The 17974-nt window shown below is 40.0% G+C and overlaps 1 protein-coding gene across 4 annotated transcripts in view; it reads right to left on the bottom strand.

The window, feature by feature from the left end:
- The window catches only part of LOC131236972 (callose synthase 9), a 181408-nt gene that overhangs the window by 17716 nt on the left and 145718 nt on the right, over positions 1-17974 (bottom strand). For all 4 annotated transcript variants that reach the window (XM_058234558.1, XM_058234560.1, XM_058234561.1 and 1 more), the window contains 8 exons: positions 12654-12773; positions 10895-11010; positions 10711-10794; positions 10500-10612; positions 4929-4981; positions 4679-4855; positions 2740-2787; positions 161-319 (listed from right to left, as the gene is read on the bottom strand). In XM_058234558.1, coding sequence (XP_058090541.1) covers positions 161-319; positions 2740-2787; positions 4679-4855; positions 4929-4981; positions 10500-10612; positions 10711-10794; positions 10895-11010; positions 12654-12773 — 870 coding nt within the window. The remainder of the gene's footprint in view (positions 1-160; positions 320-2739; positions 2788-4678; positions 4856-4928; positions 4982-10499; positions 10613-10710; positions 10795-10894; positions 11011-12653; positions 12774-17974) is intronic.

Below are 17974 nucleotides of genomic sequence, written 5' to 3'. Positions count from 1 at the left end.
ATGCACATCTAACAATCTCTAAGCATAGACAAAGAATACAAAACAATCATAATAAGATGGGAACAAGCAGAAGACTTTTCTTCGCCTGTGCCTCAGGATGCTACTCAAAATATTAAAAAGTGTGAGACAGCATACTTGAGCAGAATTAATAGTTCTATACCTTCAGAAAACCCTGTTCAAGGATGAAGCCTAAAATCATTGGAACTGCTGTAAAGATACCAATTTGGAACAAAAACTGTGTGTTCAGAGCAGCAGTCAGGGCAGTGTTCCTCAATATATCAGCTTTATCTTGAATGGATTCACCAACTCCAGATAAGGCCTGAAATCAGAATTATGTATTCCCATCTCAACAAGATATGAATACGTTATCGAGAAAAATGACATTCAATCACACATGTTGAAAGTCAGCCAAATATGTCCTAATTGAACACAAAATAAGCATGATTTGGTGGATTAGGTCCCATTACACATGGATACAACAAAAAGAAGATGAAAAATTAAAAAACAAAAAGCGATGGTTTACAACTTCTTTTGATATTCCAAAAAGGTCCATTCTTCTTTGATTCGTCGAATCCCACTTAAATTTTGTGTTTTGATCTTCAAAATAACCCTAAATCTAGTCTAAAATTAGTTTCCAAGCTCCTTTATGGTTGAAATGAAGAAAGAAGTGAAAAATGGGAAAAAAAAAAACTTGAAAAAACTAAAAACTAGGGTCTTTATGACTGCATCTGCCATAACTGCCCTGTATCGGTGCCAACATGGGGGCATATTGGCCTATATTGGTTGATATGGGCCAATACGACCCATTTTTTTTCTTAACGGACTGGTCCACCCTCTAATGCATAATGAGGGTGGCCCATACAGTTACAATATGGTGGATATGGCTGTATCGTAACTAATATTTAAAATCGTGTTCATGATGAGGTCCATCATAACTATATGCATGATATGGACATCATATTAAAGATATGCATTACTAGACAGGGAAAAGGGCCCCAATTCTACCAACATGACTTGTCTAAGCCATCGCATTGACTGCCTGAGCCAATTTATAGTTTTAAATCCAAGAAGAATGACGGTTTGGGCATATGAATATTTTAGGGAATGGTGGTGAATTGGGGACAAGGAGAGTGCTTTGCTGAATAGCATCCTTATCGTAATATGTGGTGTGACAAACATCGGTTGGGCTGCCCAATTTTGCTAACCACATAGTAGGGCTGTTATCCAAAGCGCTACATTGTTGAGACTTGAGAGTACATAGTTGCAATCAATGTTCTAAGTATCGACGATATCGGCCGATTTATCCCACGATATATCTTGTATCCCACCTGTGCAATATGAAACACACTAGTGTGATATATCCCACATGTTTGATCTGGTGAAGATTTTCGATCATTTTTTTTCTTCTGTAAATCATGTTAAATCAGTGTCAAATTCTTACAAATCCATATTTTTTCATAGAACATGAAAAATTATGAATTGGGAGCTTCGATTTCGAGATTTGGAGATGGGCCGAGTTGTGGAAAATTGAAAAAAAATAAAAAATTCCCAATTTCTCGCAAATCAGTTGCAATCTTTATGTCCAAACATAAAATCAAACATGTATATAACTTGATCTAGTGTTCTTCTTTTGCTTTTGAATGTATTGCTTGTGTTTCCACATGTTTTCTCACATTCATAAATTATATGAATAGACTTTCAATATATTTGCATCAACTCAGTTAAAGCATAGATTAGGACCCCATACAAAGAAACCTATTATGTGCACTTGTTTTTTGTAATGTTTTGATTTTTAAGTATATATTGGTGCCTTCTTTAACAATCACTGAAGTTTCCTAATTTTTCCCCATGTTTCCAACAACAATGATACATTACACGATACGACCGATATATCCCATGCGATAACCGATATGTATCGGTATCCCAATGGTGTGACATGTAACGCGATACCGATATTTCGAACATTGTTGCTACCAACAACGTGGTCTTGGCATTTGTCCAAACCAGGTATCCAACTTTCACACACATAACGATGGGGATTAGTTAGTTCTACAAGGCATAGTCTAATCAATTTTCTGTTAAAGAACTGGAATCCTCTATCAAGGGCCATAACTAAATAGTTAGATCATAGGTAGTCAAGTCTTCTCTTACTACCTCTACGCAACTTTGGGGCCTTTGCCTTGCCCTTTTAGAGCCTTCGACTTCTACCAAATGCCTAACTGGCTCAGTTCTTGGTCTCCATTGCACATGAGAAAACCATCCAAGTAAACCATGCAAGTACGGCTTCTAAATGTCTTTCCAATGTTTAAAAACCTGGGCCAGACCTCGACCCACTTCTGCAGGTGGTTGGTCCAATTGGTCAGACCCATTTGGCATGGAAACCTGCTACATTTAAACAAAAAGAATCCGCAGATAATCTGCTGTTACTATAGTGGTTAGAGAAGTACAAACCATGGGTTCGAGCTATGACTCTTCTTTTTTTTGGTTACAAAAGTAGTCCCCAAAATTGACTGAGTTTTACGGTCACCCAGCCCATTTCGGGAGCCAGTTCCATCCAAATCAGTCTTACAGCCTAGCCCAGTCCGAATTTTAAAACATTAATCCTTTCGAAGAACCAAATCCCCAAGAAACTTCAACTATACACACACACACACACACACACACACACACACACACACTTGTCTGACTTTATTTATGTAGGGCAATCTTCATATGTAGACAAATAAAGATCAAACTCACCAAATATGCCTTCCCATATAGGAAAATGTACACTGTCAGCACCGTAAGCTGCAAGCACACAATTAAACATTAGTGGTTCAGATGAAGCAAATAAGGAAGCTATAATATTTATGCAGCATATTATTGGCACCCATAAACTATTATAAGTAGCTGTCGTGCTTGAGAAGCAAATGGCTGAACGTGCATAGCTCCTAATATCAGTGTTACACTAATTTTTATGAATCTTTAAAAAAAAATAAAAATAACACCAGCTTGAATTGATGCAGAAACATGCCCGATGTTACCCAAAACACGGAACCCCCATGTTTTTTGTTCTGGATTGAGCAATCTGGATTATGGGTTATTTGTGATCCAGATAGGTATTTTGGTCGACCTGAAGTTATGGACTTTATTCTTACTATTGATCAAGTTTTGCAAATTTCTATTTACAATGTAGAGATTTATACTTTTATTTATTTAGTTATTAGTTATAATAGAACACTAAGCATGCGGAGTCAATAATAATAACATTCATCATTTTATATGTAAGTTGCAATTTGAATTCATATACAAAACTATATTGCATACACAGTGTATGTATTGGAATGACACGCATGATCCTACCCCTAGTGTACCATGTATTGGCAGAGGTAGCACACCACACACCTGTTCCCGTATCACGTGCCAAAGCAACCCACTATCCACCTAACCATGGACAACCTGCACGACCTGGCTTTAGACAGGGCTGGGCATGGGCCAGCATGTATTGCCTGATCATTTTCGGGTCAGCCTGGCTAGGGTCATTTTAGCCGAACCCAGCCTGCCCAGTGGCCATGCCCAGTGTTATGTTTACATGTGCTATATTACACTTATATGCTGTTCCAATAATCAGTTAGGCAACAGATGCATCTTACATGTAGAGGTTTTTTTTTTTTTTTTTTGGTGCACTTGTGGTGGTCCATCTTATCAATGGGATGGATTAAGAACCTACACTGGAAATAGGGATTTGATCAATTTCCAGCCGGGCCAGGATGGGCCTGGGTCCAACCAAAATTTTCTGGTTGCTAGGCCCATGCTGGGCTCGGGCCTACCAAGGCCAATTCCCACCCCTAGGTGCATTTCTGTGAACATGTCTGCCGCTGTTGTTCATTTAGGTCTTAGTGAACATCGCATATTTAATATTGTCTTGCAACAATCTGTGTATTATCTTATAAGTGTGGCAGGTCAGGGAACGTTTGTGTAATGTTCAGATTTACACAGTATTTAAATTTATTTCACAAGTGATCTAGAGTTATGTTACGTTCTAATGACTTGGTATTTTTTAATTTGCTTCAGTTGGTTTGCCTATACATAATGATATGGTCTAGATAATTTTGGGTGTTTTTGTACATTTTCTTTATTTGATTGGTTGTTCTTTGCACAATTTTAGCAAGAGAGTTAAATAGAAAATACCGAGGGACTTGAAATATCTTTGGAATAAGCTATTAAGGTCTATTTAGCCATCTTTGGAATACACTATTAAGGTTTATTACCTTTTGATGAGCTTCATATTTGACAGGGATCACAACTATACGACCTGGAAAGGTCTCAGGCCTCGTTTCTGAACTGCAGACATTGAGCCTATCAGGGCAGGCCTATTCAGAATTTTCTCTCTCAGCTTGGCCATTGCAAGCCCAATGGTAATTATCAATATAAATTTTGTTAGAACTCAGGGAATTTTAATAGATACATAGATTGCGTTTTTAGTAAGTTCCTGGTATAGAACTTTATGGACTCTTTTTTTCTGAAATGACAAACCATACAACATCAATAATTTCAGTAATACTCATTTATTTCAAAAGCATGAGTGAAAACAAGAGCAATCATACTTAGATACATTGCTGGAGTCAATAAGTCAAGCTGCTAGATGCTTAGGGTGGAAATAATAACAGTCTCTGTCTATCATGAAAAGTAATCATACCATAGTACAAAAATAATATCCAACAGTGGTAAAGTAGAATGATAGCATGCGGAAGAAATCATAGAGCTGCCCGAGTCTGTAAACATCCCTACTAAGAACTTGTTCACCATTACCACCAGCCACTTTCCCCTCAAACAGAGCAATCTGATTCAGTCCAACATCTCTTCCCTTGCCAACCTGTTAAAATCAAGTTAAGTAATATTCCAAAACTGTAAACACATCAAATAAACAAATATTGAATCTCTATTACCTGAATGTATTCATGATGAGTAACATTTCCCAGGCGTAGAGTCGAATTGAACCCTGCAAGTCACCTAAGTTAAAGATAACTGAAGAAGTAATTATAAATCAATTGCAGAATAATTTATGTCATTTTCCTTTCAGCTCCTCCAATTAAAACTGTGCCCGAAAGTCTAAAGCTAAACAAGTAATGAAGATCATGAAGCAAAGCCAATGTGCAAGAATGACCAAAATCATCATCAGCATCTTCATTATAGCCTTGACCCAGTGACCCACTATTACGGGGTAAATTTCATGAATCCTGTCTCCCCAGTCACAAGATTCAAAACAGGACTTCTCATGATTGCTTCACAAATTTACACTTGACATACTGATTTGATAATAGTATGCTTATGGCGAGTGCAAACTAATAGCAGCTTATGGCAAATTCAAAACATGAGCAGGCCAGAAGGATCTAAGGAAATTAATAATACCATATGGAGAATGACTAATAGCACGAAGGAATAAAGACACTCGAATATCTCAAGAGAGAAAGAAAGTATTTGACTAGATAGTGGATTGAGCATGCTTGATAGGATCCTCACGCAATCATGTCATGATTTACTTCTCAAGCATTGAAACAGTAAAAAATTTCAATAACTGACACTCTGAGCTGGTTGTTAGATGAGAGTGAGCAGTTTTCCTAACACCTTCCTAAATCAGATAATTTTTTGAAGAAAATGTTTCTTGCGGTGAGCTAAATGTCTTTTTCTTTTTCTTTTCTTTTTTTGGAGAGAACATAATTTATTAAACAAGGCTAGAAGGCCAGCAATATACAGCAGAAAAATACAACTATACACAGGGCCCAGGGCCACGGGCCCACAAAAACAGAAAATTACAAATCAACCCAAGCTGGGCGGGCAAGAGAGCACTCTTTCAAGGTGGAGCAATGCGCTGCCCACTCGATAACAGAATTCTTTGCCTTGGAAAAGACTCCCAATAAGCTCCTGAGGAAATGTTAAAGCACTGGTTATTCCTCTCCCCATGATGCCCACATCCCCACAAGCACAGCTAAATGCCAAACACTCCCCCCAACCTTACCAATTCTGTTGCCGTGCCATGCCACAAGAAATCAGGGAGGGACTTTGGCATCACCCATGATATTCCAGGCAGAGACAAGAAATTATCCCAACCCCCCCTAGCAAACGGAGAATGCATGAAGAGGTGGTCAACCGATTCGCTATCCTTCCAATAGAGAGAGCAAATGTTGACAAGCACTAAACATTGTTTGCGAAGGTTATGAATAGTGAGGATCTTGTTCCATCTTGCCAACCAAACAAAAACTGCAGCCTTCTTAGGGGAGTCATACGACCAAAAGTAAGAGGAGTGTGACAGATCAGCCTGTAGAGAGGATCCAAATAGCAATGAGTAGAAGAATTTAATTGAGGAGCCCCATTTTTCTAGAGTTCAAGACATCGAATCCCACTCCAAGCTAAGCTTGACCACCGAAAGCTGCTCCAATAGAGCGAGAAACTCAACCTCCTCTTCTTCCTTCAAGTGCCTTTTGAAAGGAGGAGTCCACAACCCAGATGAGCCTAGCTGAGAGAACCAACGGACAACCAATATATCCGAAATCCGAGGAAATTGAAGCTAGACAAGGGAATGACTCCTTTAAAAGCCAGTCCCCCAGCGAAGCATCTTCCCAAAACTTCACATGCTACCCTTCCCCCACGGAGAAAATCCCACTCCACTCTTGAAACTTCCTTTCAACTCCGCTATTGCCTTTCACAATCCCGTAGCCTTGCACTATTTTGATTTTTTTAGGCCACCAACCTGAATCCTCGACCCCATATTTTCTCACAACAACTTCTTTCCAAAAACTCTCAACTTCCCTTCCAAATCTCCAGAGCCATTTGCCAAGAAGTGCTTTGTTAACGGTAGCCAACTTCATAATCCTTGTCCCTCCACTCACCTTCGGCCGACACACGCCATCCCAATTCATCAAATGAAATTTCCTCTTATCCTACTTAACAACTCTCCAAAGAAAATCCTTCCCGAGCTTCTCCAGCTTTTTAATCAACCCCATAGGACATCTAAAAAGAGCAAAAATAAAGTGGAAAGTTAGAAAGGGCAGCATTAAAACAAGCCTACCACCCACAGATAGATGACGCTACTTCCACGAGGATAGTTTCTTCTCAAACCTTTCAATTACCCGATCCCATAGGTGTTTCAGAGGTTTTCAAATGCACAATGGGAGCCCTAAATAAGTAGAGGGAAAAGAGCCCGGTCTACAACCAACATTGCAACCAACTTTTCCATCTCCTGCAAAGGAATGCCAATGCCCAACATTTCACATTTTAGAGGCTTCTCACCTTCAACCCCAATACTATATCAAAGCATCAAATGATATTTCTCAAATTATCAACATGGACCTTATTAGCGCCACGCGTCAGGTGAGTATAATCAGCAAATTGGAGATGCAAGACTTGGAGATCTCCCCTATCGACCCTAAAGCCGCTTATCACTCCCACAAAGACCTTTCTCCAATATTCTACTGAGGGCCTCTGCCATCATCATGAATACGAGCATCGATAAAGGTTCGCCCTGCCTTAAACCTCATAGGACTTAAAAGAAATCCTTCGATGATCCATTAACTAGGATTGAGAATTTGGCCAAACTCACAAGTGGACATCTGGCTTCTCCACTTGATCACAAAACTAAGTTGCCCAAGCATATAATCCAAGAACTCCGACTCCACATGATCATACGCCTTTTCCAAGTCAAGCTTGCAAACTAAACTACCACATCCTTCCTTAAATCTCGAGACCAAGGACTCATGAGCTATCATAGCACTATCCGGGATTTGTCTACCTTCCACAAAAGCCCCTTGAAATTTGGAGATGATATTCCCTAGAACTAGCTTGAGTTTAGACAACAATATTTTAGCTAAAATCTTATATAGGGCCCCGATTAAACTAATTGTCCTAAAATCCTTCAAACTGCCAGCTCCCTCCATAGGAATCAATGCTATGAATGAAGCACCAAATTCCGCCGCAAGTCTACCACTCTCGAAGAAAGTTCCAATTGAAAGCCACTACATTTGATTTTACTATATCCCAAAAAACTTGAAAGAATGCTAAGGGAAAACAGTCTGGGCCAGCACTTTTGTCTCTACCCAACTCATGCACGACACCTTTGATTTCTTCCCCAGATGCCTGACGCTCAAGAGATGATGCATCCTCTGTCGAGAGGGATTGGAAAGTGAGGTTATCCAGCCTAAGCCTTAAAACCCCCTCCCCCAAAAGCAAGTGTTTATAGAAATCAACAATTGCCTCTCCTTCCTTGTGTTTCTCCACCGCCCTAACACCATCAACTACCAAACAGTGAATTCAGTTACCCTTGCTCTTGCACCAGCTATGCCATTAAAGAACTTGTTGTTATTATCTCTCTCCTTTACCAAGTAGCCCTTGATCGTTGTCTCAATTTAATCTCATCCTCCCTCGAGCGGCACCTATATTCGAGCATGAAAGCCTCACTTCTAACTAACTACCCCTCCAAAAGTGGCACTCCCTCCTCAACATTGCAGCTTGGATATGATGGACTATGTCTCCTCATCTCTCCTACCATGAACTTCCTTCTTCCATTGACCAACCTTCCCCTTCAATAACCACAACTTCTGAATGAGAACAAACCCTAGGTGGCCATCAACCACAAAGGACTCCCACCATTACTTCACCAGATCCGAGAAGCTGTCCACCTCGAGCCATGAGAGCTCAAATCTAAATGGTATAGGACCCTAATTTTCCTCTACAACCTCAAGAAAGACCGGGCAATGGTTGGACACAATTTTCGGGAGGCCATGCTAGGACGTAGGAGGAAACACCTTGATGCACTTGGTCGAAATGAGAAAACAATCTAATTTGGACTGAATTGGCTAAATTCATAATAGCTGCAAAGCTGCAACGGTTCTTTTCTAAATAGCTTGTGAATTTAAAAATACGTGAAAGAGCTTGGACAACATCAGAATTTCATAGTGGGGGCACATTGTGAGGCTGAGAATGCATAGAATAAGTAATTAATAGTAAAAGGGGGTGTCCCCAGTCAGATCTGTTCTCACTTTAATAAAAAAAAAAAAGTGTGCAGACTTGGGTCTTCTATTCCCTTTTTATCTATTACAAAGGCCTCTTCATATGGGTTTTCCTTTTCATTTAGCAAGGATTACAAATGGGAGTCTATATACTCTGTTCCAAATTGTCATTATCTTCACCCTACAAGATAATTTGGCTCCTACTATTTGTTAGAGTCATCTTTTATAGCCGCCAATGTAGAATCTGTGAAGTTGAGGCTAGAATACATCTTAATGTCATTTGGATGAAGATATATCTGGTTATGGATGTGGGATCGGAGAAGAACTGACTGTTGTATAGGTTCTTGATATGAAGAAATAATTTAAGATGGCTCTCGGATTAATTTTGCCAACTGCTTATGATCATGGTGTAGTAATTGGCTAGAGGATGTTGATGCACTAGACTACAGAAAAGTTTCCTGGTTGGATTTTAGTGACTATAAAATTATAAAGGGATAATATCTAGCCCTATGGGTGCTGGAACCAGGTCGAGGTCAACAGCAGCCAACAAAAGTTAACGGCCAGTGCCAATAAGTTTTTATCCTATCAAAGAAAACTCAACAACGACAAAGATGTGCCCATAGTGCATATAATGTCTTATTGGTTTTTCCAATTTGTTGTCTAGGCCTGAAAACGTAGCAGGATGTCGGCATATTCAAAGTCATCCAGAGTGAAGGGCTTATTCAAGCTGAGCTTGCTGAGTTAGTTCGGTCTGAGACCTGATTCTGATGTGTTGCACTTCCCTCAACATTGAAAACTTTCACGTGTTTAAAATAATTTGTTTCTAATAAACAGAACCACAGAAGCCGAGGTAAAGTCACCACTGATTATATTTCGAACACCGATCAAGAATAGTCAAGTGCTTGGAGCAATAAAGAGAAACAAGGACACATCCTTTTAAAGTCTTGGTTACAAAAAGTGGCAATCAAGATATAAAATAATGAGTTTTAGGGCCTAAGCATTAGAAAATAAGATCCTGTCAGTGAGAGCGACAACCTCGGTGGAGGAGTCATATAATTATATTCAAGATGAAAAAAACAACCAAAATGTAAGTCATCTGAAATCTGCACCTTGGAGATATTAAGTTATCCAAGCTTTAGGGTAATCATCTAATAAAGATTCAAAGTATAATTGTCCCTGTAGAACAGCTCAACACCTTTTAGCTTTATCTATTGAACTGGGTTGTATAACCTGAATGATTACACAACCACTTAATGTCCATTCGCAACATTCACAATTCACAGTGTTTGACAGACTACAGAATTCAACGAGTCGATCAAAATAATAGCTCGCTGATCCTTCAGCACATTTTCCTCAAGAATTTTCAATGCAAAAAGTTTAATTAATTAACACCTGCTTTCAACTACAATAAATGAAAGCAACAAAACCAACCACTCGGGATGCAACTCTGCCCAATAAAATGTACCAAACCAATCAACCAGAAGAATATTTTCTTTCAGGCAAAACAAGCTGTACCTGCGTAGATATCTTCACTAATGTTAATAATGCGTGATGCCTTGCTGATACCACCTCTTGTTATGTGGAAAACTCTATCAAAAACATCAGGATGGCCATAATGCATACGCACCCTATACATTGAAATAAGATTACATGTTAGAATATGTTGGAATATAAATAAAACATGTATATGTAAATATATTAGTAACTTAAAAATATAAGGACTTACTTCAGAGGATTCACTAAAACCCGCTGACCTAAAGTCACAAAGCTTGTTTCTTGGTTGGACATAAACGAAGCTAAAGAGGATACACTGCACAGCATTTCAGACCAGAGGCATTGCAGAAGACAAAATAATGTGTTATAGCAGTTGGCAAGCATACATGAGGTTCTATTGGAGATAATGGATATACCTTCCAGTAAAGACATGTTCTCTGACACCTAGAATTGTTGGTGGACGAAGACCATGATCCTGATGGAACTCTTCAAGAAGATTTCTCATCTTCAAAGCTTCCTCAAAGTAATTGTCCTGGGGAATTAAATAATGAACCTCAATAAGTGACAATCAAGCAAAGATCCATAGACAACCTGATTTACTGGAACTAGAAGAATATAACCGAGGGAGGTCCTTGAAGCAGAAAATATTTCAACAAAGTGGATTGGTGAATTGGATATTATTTAGCCATTAGGCTGACTCCAAGCATATATCTGCCATCATATCATCCACAAATTTACAAGAATCAAAGATAGAGCATAAGATGATCTAAAACCTCCTTGATAAATTTTCTGTATCGTTAGAAAAAAATTCTAGCTCCTTTGTTATTCTTCAGGACAAGACATGAGGTGAGCTTCCCGGAAGCAGGGCAACAGGAACGGTAAGAAATGAAGTTTGGAAGCTCTCTCCAAAATACTCTAAGAAATAGTTACAGTCAATCTGATGAGAAAGGCCCTGATTTCATCAACACATGGCCATGATGGTGCCATCCCCATACTGAATTAGTTCGAATTGTATCAAGGCCTTTTGTATTTCTTTCATGTTAAAACCCTAGATCTAGGATGCCAAATCCATCAATCATTTGTCCATCTTCTGTACTTTCATGTCCAAGTTTTGGGACCATTTCATAGCAGCTTTTGAGGAGTATTTGGTTATGCCGGGCTCAGTCTGGGACCTTTTGTGGGCTTGGCACGGGGGAATTGGAGGGAAGAGAGATAGCCAAAGCTGGCTTTTATCGCTGGCGACTGTTTGGTGGGCAATTTGGGGGAAAAGGAATAGTCGGTAGTTTCAGAATTCATCTCGTTCAGCCGAGGCAGTTATGGTGGTCAAAGTATTGATTTCTGAATGGAAGCTCCTAAGTTGTAATCATTTCTAGCTGGTGGTCTTTTTGGTGTCCGTTGGGTACCCCCTTTTTTTGTATTTTGTATTCTATTCTTGCCTCTTTTTGTAGGCCTTTAATAAAATTTTCAATCACTCATAAAAAAGTTCTAGCTGGTGGTCTTTTTGGTGTCCATTGGGTTCCCTTTTTTTTTTTTTTTCTTTTTTTGTATTCTATTCTTGCCTCTTTTTGCAGGCCTTTAAAAAAAAATTCCATCACTCATAAAAAAGAAAAAAAACCTAGATCTACATGTTTTTTTACTATCTGATTTACATCATCAGCTTAGCTGCTAAAAGAAGATCTCATTATGAGCATATGCAAATTCCTCATCAGTTAGACCTGATAGATTAGTAAAGGAACATAATTATCCTGCGCGGTCAGTTTCATGAGCCATCAGTTTGCAAAATTAATCACGAGTATTCTCATAGTTATCGTTTTCATACTATAAGAGTTGTGTTCTCTGCTGCATCTGATCCTGCATGTACAAGACACCTACCATTGTTTTTCCTCTGAAATCAGCTCTCTTTCAAAAATTGAGAACTAGCCAAAAAAGTTTCATAATTTCTCTCACAAAGAAGTGTAACATTATATCATTTAGAATGAAGAAATGTTCGAGCATTCAAAACTACTACATAACCAACATGTCCTTCTAACACACTAGACACCTTGAGAAGGTTATTGGAAAAAAAATTACAAATTCTACTGGATTTTATGATAAATACATAAAAGGATCACAAAATCCTGTACAAAAAAAAATAAAATAAATAAATAAATAAAGAATACAGAAGAATCACTACACCTGATTCATATCAATGGTCTGAACTGCATTCCCACGAGTAAATATGATTGCATGGTTTTGGTTTTCAGGCTTTCCTTCTCCAAGTTTTGGATTTCCAGGCAATTTGATTGAGTAGATTTCCTGTAGCATGGAAGTAGGGATAAAATAGTAGTGTCAAAGTTCAAATAATGAGGAAAAAAAAACTATATTTCCTGCTAGAACTGTAAGAGTTGTGTACTTTCCTTTATCAGTGTAAAAGTCATGCACTTAAAAGCTCAATAATTATAAAGGAACAAACTGCCCCTATCATTTCAGCCATATAACCAAATAAAAAAGAAAAACAAACTTAATACAATAATGTCTCCAACTTATTTAATGAAATTACAAAAATAGCCATACAAATGCAGATGTACACTAGATGATCGAAGGTTTACAGGAAAGAAGTGAAAAAATATGTTTTGTTACTCTTATGAAGAAGAATGCAAATAACTACCCAAGCTAACAATAAGTCTGGGTTATTTGTTAGATATATGTGCCCTGAAAAGGCAATCATTCATACGTTGATGGATCTTGTTTATTAATGACTACTTAATTGAAGGGTATATTCCTTTACACTTCATCATTTTGTGTGTGGAACTCTTGGATTAAATATGTTTAGTGGGTTATACTATAGGGGTTCCTTATGGAATATCTTGTGGGTCCATGGGGGAAGAAAAAAGAAGAAGACACAATGGCTACCATAGTTAAGGGAGAGTTGTGTCCATGGTTCTTGATACCCTAAATTCCACAACCACTTCATTGGATTTGCGCAACCTGGGATTAATTTTAGGATTGTCTTGTGTATAGAATCAATGACAACTTGGGATGTATCAACCTCCAATATTGAGCATCTTAATTGTCATCACCCTTCTCCACATGGGACTGCAATTGTTCACTAGTTTCATAAGCGCCTGTCATGGGCTTGATTGGACAATCACATTGGAAGTCGCATAAAGTCTCTTGTCCAAGAGGCCCATCATGCCCCAATTGGATTGACTTGTGTCCTAGGTAGAGCTGGACATAAACTGAGCTAGCTCGGTTAACTCGCTCGACTCGGATAGGGCTCGAAAACTGGGTTCTGGCTGGGCCGAGGTGTTTAATTGAGCTTGAAAAAATTTTGAGCGGGTCCAAGCTCGACTCGACTTGGCCCGAAGCTTGGCCCAACTCTACTCGATTCAATTTGGCTCGGCTCGAAATATAAGTAAATTATATTTATTTATATACAGTGTTCGAGTTGTCGGTGTTGCTACAAGTTTTGTTGGCCAGAGATAAAGATATAATATCGTTATCGCCGATAACCAGAAATGCAGGGAAAAAGGGGAAAACATGGAGAAAATGGTGGAATTTTTCAGTGAAACTTCAGGACATGCCTAATTTACATATTCAGGAATGAAAAATTTGCAAAAAGAAAACATTAAATTAAAAGTTTTCATTTAATGAGGGCCAAAAAGTATGCGTTGTCGTAAGAAATCACTCAAATAGTAATCAAAATGAGTTTATATAATACAAATGCAAGCTTACAACAATTAAGACATGTAGAAGTAAATGAATTGAAAAAAATACACATCTTTGGCCATGTTTCATCCCCACATAGAGTGATGAGGTGGCTCGTAATCATTGTCCGGATCCCGTGGCAGTTGAGAGTAGTACTGTTGCCCAACATATTGGCAGTACTGTTCCTAGGTCATCTTCTACTCGTACCAATTGAGGAACTCTCTTATGTACCTCTGATAGTCATCCTCCCCAAACTGTACGAGTATGCCTAGACGTGGGAATTGCGTGATATACATCGATGGCATTTCCTGAGCAGGGTACTGAGGGAACAGAGCAAGTCCAACCCCGACTCATTGATAGTATTGCTGTTAGTCATACGGGTATCCCGAATATCCTCCTGTCAAAGGGTCATGACTCGAAGAACTATCTTCCGACTGCCTGTACCCATGGGTAGATGAGCGTGACAGAATGTCAGAGCTTCCATGACCATACCCATGATATCCCCCATGAGCATAAGGTGGGACAGAAGTGGAACTCCCCTGATCTGAACTTATGTCCGTAGATGATAAGCTGCATGTGAGAGTATCAGCCACGGCGTGTCCGGCTTTCTTCTTCGAACGACGCTCGAACATATATGTGGGCTCCGATGCTCTCGCCCTGGATGGCGGACGAGATCTATAGTCCATGTCTTGAGTGACATGGACAAAGCTCTGTTCCTCAGTGAACTGGCCAATGGATTGTTGGCTTTAAGCCGTCATGTACCTCCCACCACCGCCACCCCCACCCCCACTAGTACCACCTATATTAGTGTTGGTGCCTCCGTCCCCTCCCTCATCACCATCGTCATCGTCGTCATCATCGTCGTTGTCGTCACCAGGACCAGTGTCGAGTGGGGGTTGAGTCTCATCATCATCATCACCACTACAACTTGATGATGGGGATGGGGCCGTGAAGATGCTTCCTCACCTTCATTGGAACATGCCGAACTTCTCACCAAAGGATCAAAGAAGTCTATATCTGCCTTCTGTTCGATTACTACCTGATCGACATTGATACCCAGAGCTGTTGCTCCCTCGGCTACCTGTGGAGCAGGGCCTCCCTCCGCATCATCTAAATCAACTGATTTGACTCACTCATAAAATGGGTCCTCATCATCATTACCTATCTGTGCCATATTACCTATAGACAACGGGTCTAGCGGGTCCTGATTTTCCTCAATGTCTCGGTTTACCCGCAATTGCATCTCTCTTAACTTCATATTGTAGTGGCAGTAAATGAGTTTTTGCAGCTTCTTATATGTTAGCCTGTTCCTCTTGCTGGTGTGTATGAGTGACCATGTGCTCCAATTCCTCTCACACGATGAGGAGGATACAGTCTATGCGAGAACACGGACTGTCAATAACTGCAGAGCGGGCATGTCACCTCCGTACATCGCCCACCACTCACCTATATATCCAATAGGAGCTTGTTTTAGTTTGAAGTTTAAACGAAAAATGTACCTAATTATGTTACCATACTTACATGGCATCATTATTTCAGTCGATGCTTTTGCTAATGTGGATGAGAACGTACCCCTCGTATCCCTAAACCGCAATAACTATAAACATGGATTCACAGGCTATTATTTTTAATCACCTATATTTCTAGAGCCTATAAGGAAGAAAATTTATTGCAATACCTGGTTACCGAAATCTGCTTGCGCTGTTGATTCTGGGAACAATCGTTCGAACACCTCGTGGATGGCCATCGTCAAATTTTGATTCTCATGGAGTCGACGTTTATAATGAAATTTGGAATTCAGGTAGTATGCTGAAACCCAAATATTAGTTGCTCAGTTGTATTAAAAATTTAACATGCAAACAGAGTGGATGCTCGAGAGTCCTGGTCCATAGATGATCGATGATACTGATACGAACTGGGGATTGCAGTAATTATTCCCTCTCTCATAATTCTCATAAGCTCATACATTGACCCTATCGAAGGCCACATCTCATTATCTCTGGCTCGTATGACCTTGTACATCGGATGCAGGGAGGAAACGACGTTGTGAACTTTATCCCAGAAGGAATCGGCAAGTACTATCTTCGAACAGGTCTTTAAACCCTTGGTCTTCCTCTAATTCCACTCCATGTATTTCATGGATCTGAACAAATTTCTCAGACCCACGTGGTGCTTGTATAAGCTGTCGAGTGCAATGAAGTTCGTAGTGAACCGTGTCGCGGCTGGTCGAACGATGTCCCCTCCACAACACTCACGCATTACAGCCAACAACCATGAGTGATTGTATATAAAGTTTATCACTCTCCTCGCATCCTGGATAGTCTTCTTGACAGAATCCCTCTGGCCTATCTCCTCAAGCATTAAATCAATGTAGTGTGCCGCACACGGGGTCCAATAGAGATTGAATTTCTTCATCAATTTCTTCCCCGCCTTAACGAACGCACTGCCATTGTCCATCACAACTTGGACAACATTCTGGGACCCAACATCTCTAATCACTCCTTCTGGGAGAGCATAATGTATTCATGGCCGATGCATCAATGGATTTGAGGAAAACCGGTTGTCCTCTACAGTCCACCATGAAATTGATAATGGACAATTTCGTGAGTCCCGTCCACCCATCACACATGATTGTCACCCTTTACTGCTTCCAGTTCGGCTTGAGTCCACATACCCAAGCTTTCATCTCCTCGTGCTCCCGATCGAGGTAGACGACACGAATCTCCTGTGGAGTGGGAGGCTTCACGCCGGGCCCGGCATGCTGCACCTCCTCAATCATATTTTTGAAGTGAGGACTGGCTGCTGCATTTTCTAGTACATGGCTCGAGATGAACCACCTAGATATAACACCACCCACTTTCTCCCTGAGCCCCTTGCTCCACATATTTTTTTAATCTTTTTTTATTAACGCCTGCGATGGGTGTATCTGGGACACGAGCGCTTTGCGTGCATTATAGACCATGCCCGCTGCCTCCCTCAAAACATCTGTTGCTCCCACCAGCCTCATGTCGAGACGTCCCAAATGACGGCCTACTCTCATCAATCCGTCTTCTTTGCTCCCTCTCCCACTCTGAAGCCCGAGACTCACAAATCACTTGTCTAAAATCACTTCTTTCTCGAGCCGTAACACAGTCATCGGGGTATGTGATCACCTCATCGTTGTCGTCATCATGCTTGTCGATAGCACCTATGCCCCGTCCAGTGCCTCGTAGCTCCTCCCTCATCTCTCTCCTAATCATTCTGTTGCAGCTTGCGTGACTTCACTTCAGTCAACACTCTTCTCATCTCCTCTCTCACTGGCCTTGTTACACTTGGATAGTCTTTCACATTCTTATATCCCCCTGCCAAATGTTCCTTTAGCCTAGACACTCCCCCACTCCGTATCACTTGGCCGCAATAGTTGCATATGACTCCATATTTATTCCCCTCCACTGGCCGTCCATGTTTACACCCAATGTCCTTTGCTCCTCCTTTTCGCGATCCAGACGACATTTTGCTCCCTAGTTGTATACAAATTTGCAATAATCGACAAAAAAAAAAAAAAAAAAAAGTGCATTGGCTCGTATTCAGTGTAATAAGCCTAAATCATTTCAAGGGCTAAGATGTTAGATCAAATCAAAAATTCGTATAAGTTTCAATTGAGGAAAGAGTCTACAGATTGCATACTAAGTAAACTTTGTGGGGCCTATTGTGATTTATCATTTATACATACAACATGATGGGTCCATGTAAATAAAGGGTGGATGTTATCTCCCAACTTGTTCCCTCTGGTGTAGCCCATTTAATTAATTGATCATCCTGTTTTTTGG

The sequence above is a fragment of the Magnolia sinica genome, chromosome 2, assembly GCF_029962835.1.
Source record: "Magnolia sinica isolate HGM2019 chromosome 2, MsV1, whole genome shotgun sequence".
In the NCBI taxonomy this organism is placed as follows: domain Eukaryota; kingdom Viridiplantae; phylum Streptophyta; class Magnoliopsida; order Magnoliales; family Magnoliaceae; genus Magnolia; species Magnolia sinica.
Note: the sequence above shows the minus strand (reverse complement) of the source record. Positions and strands in the feature narration are given on the sequence as shown.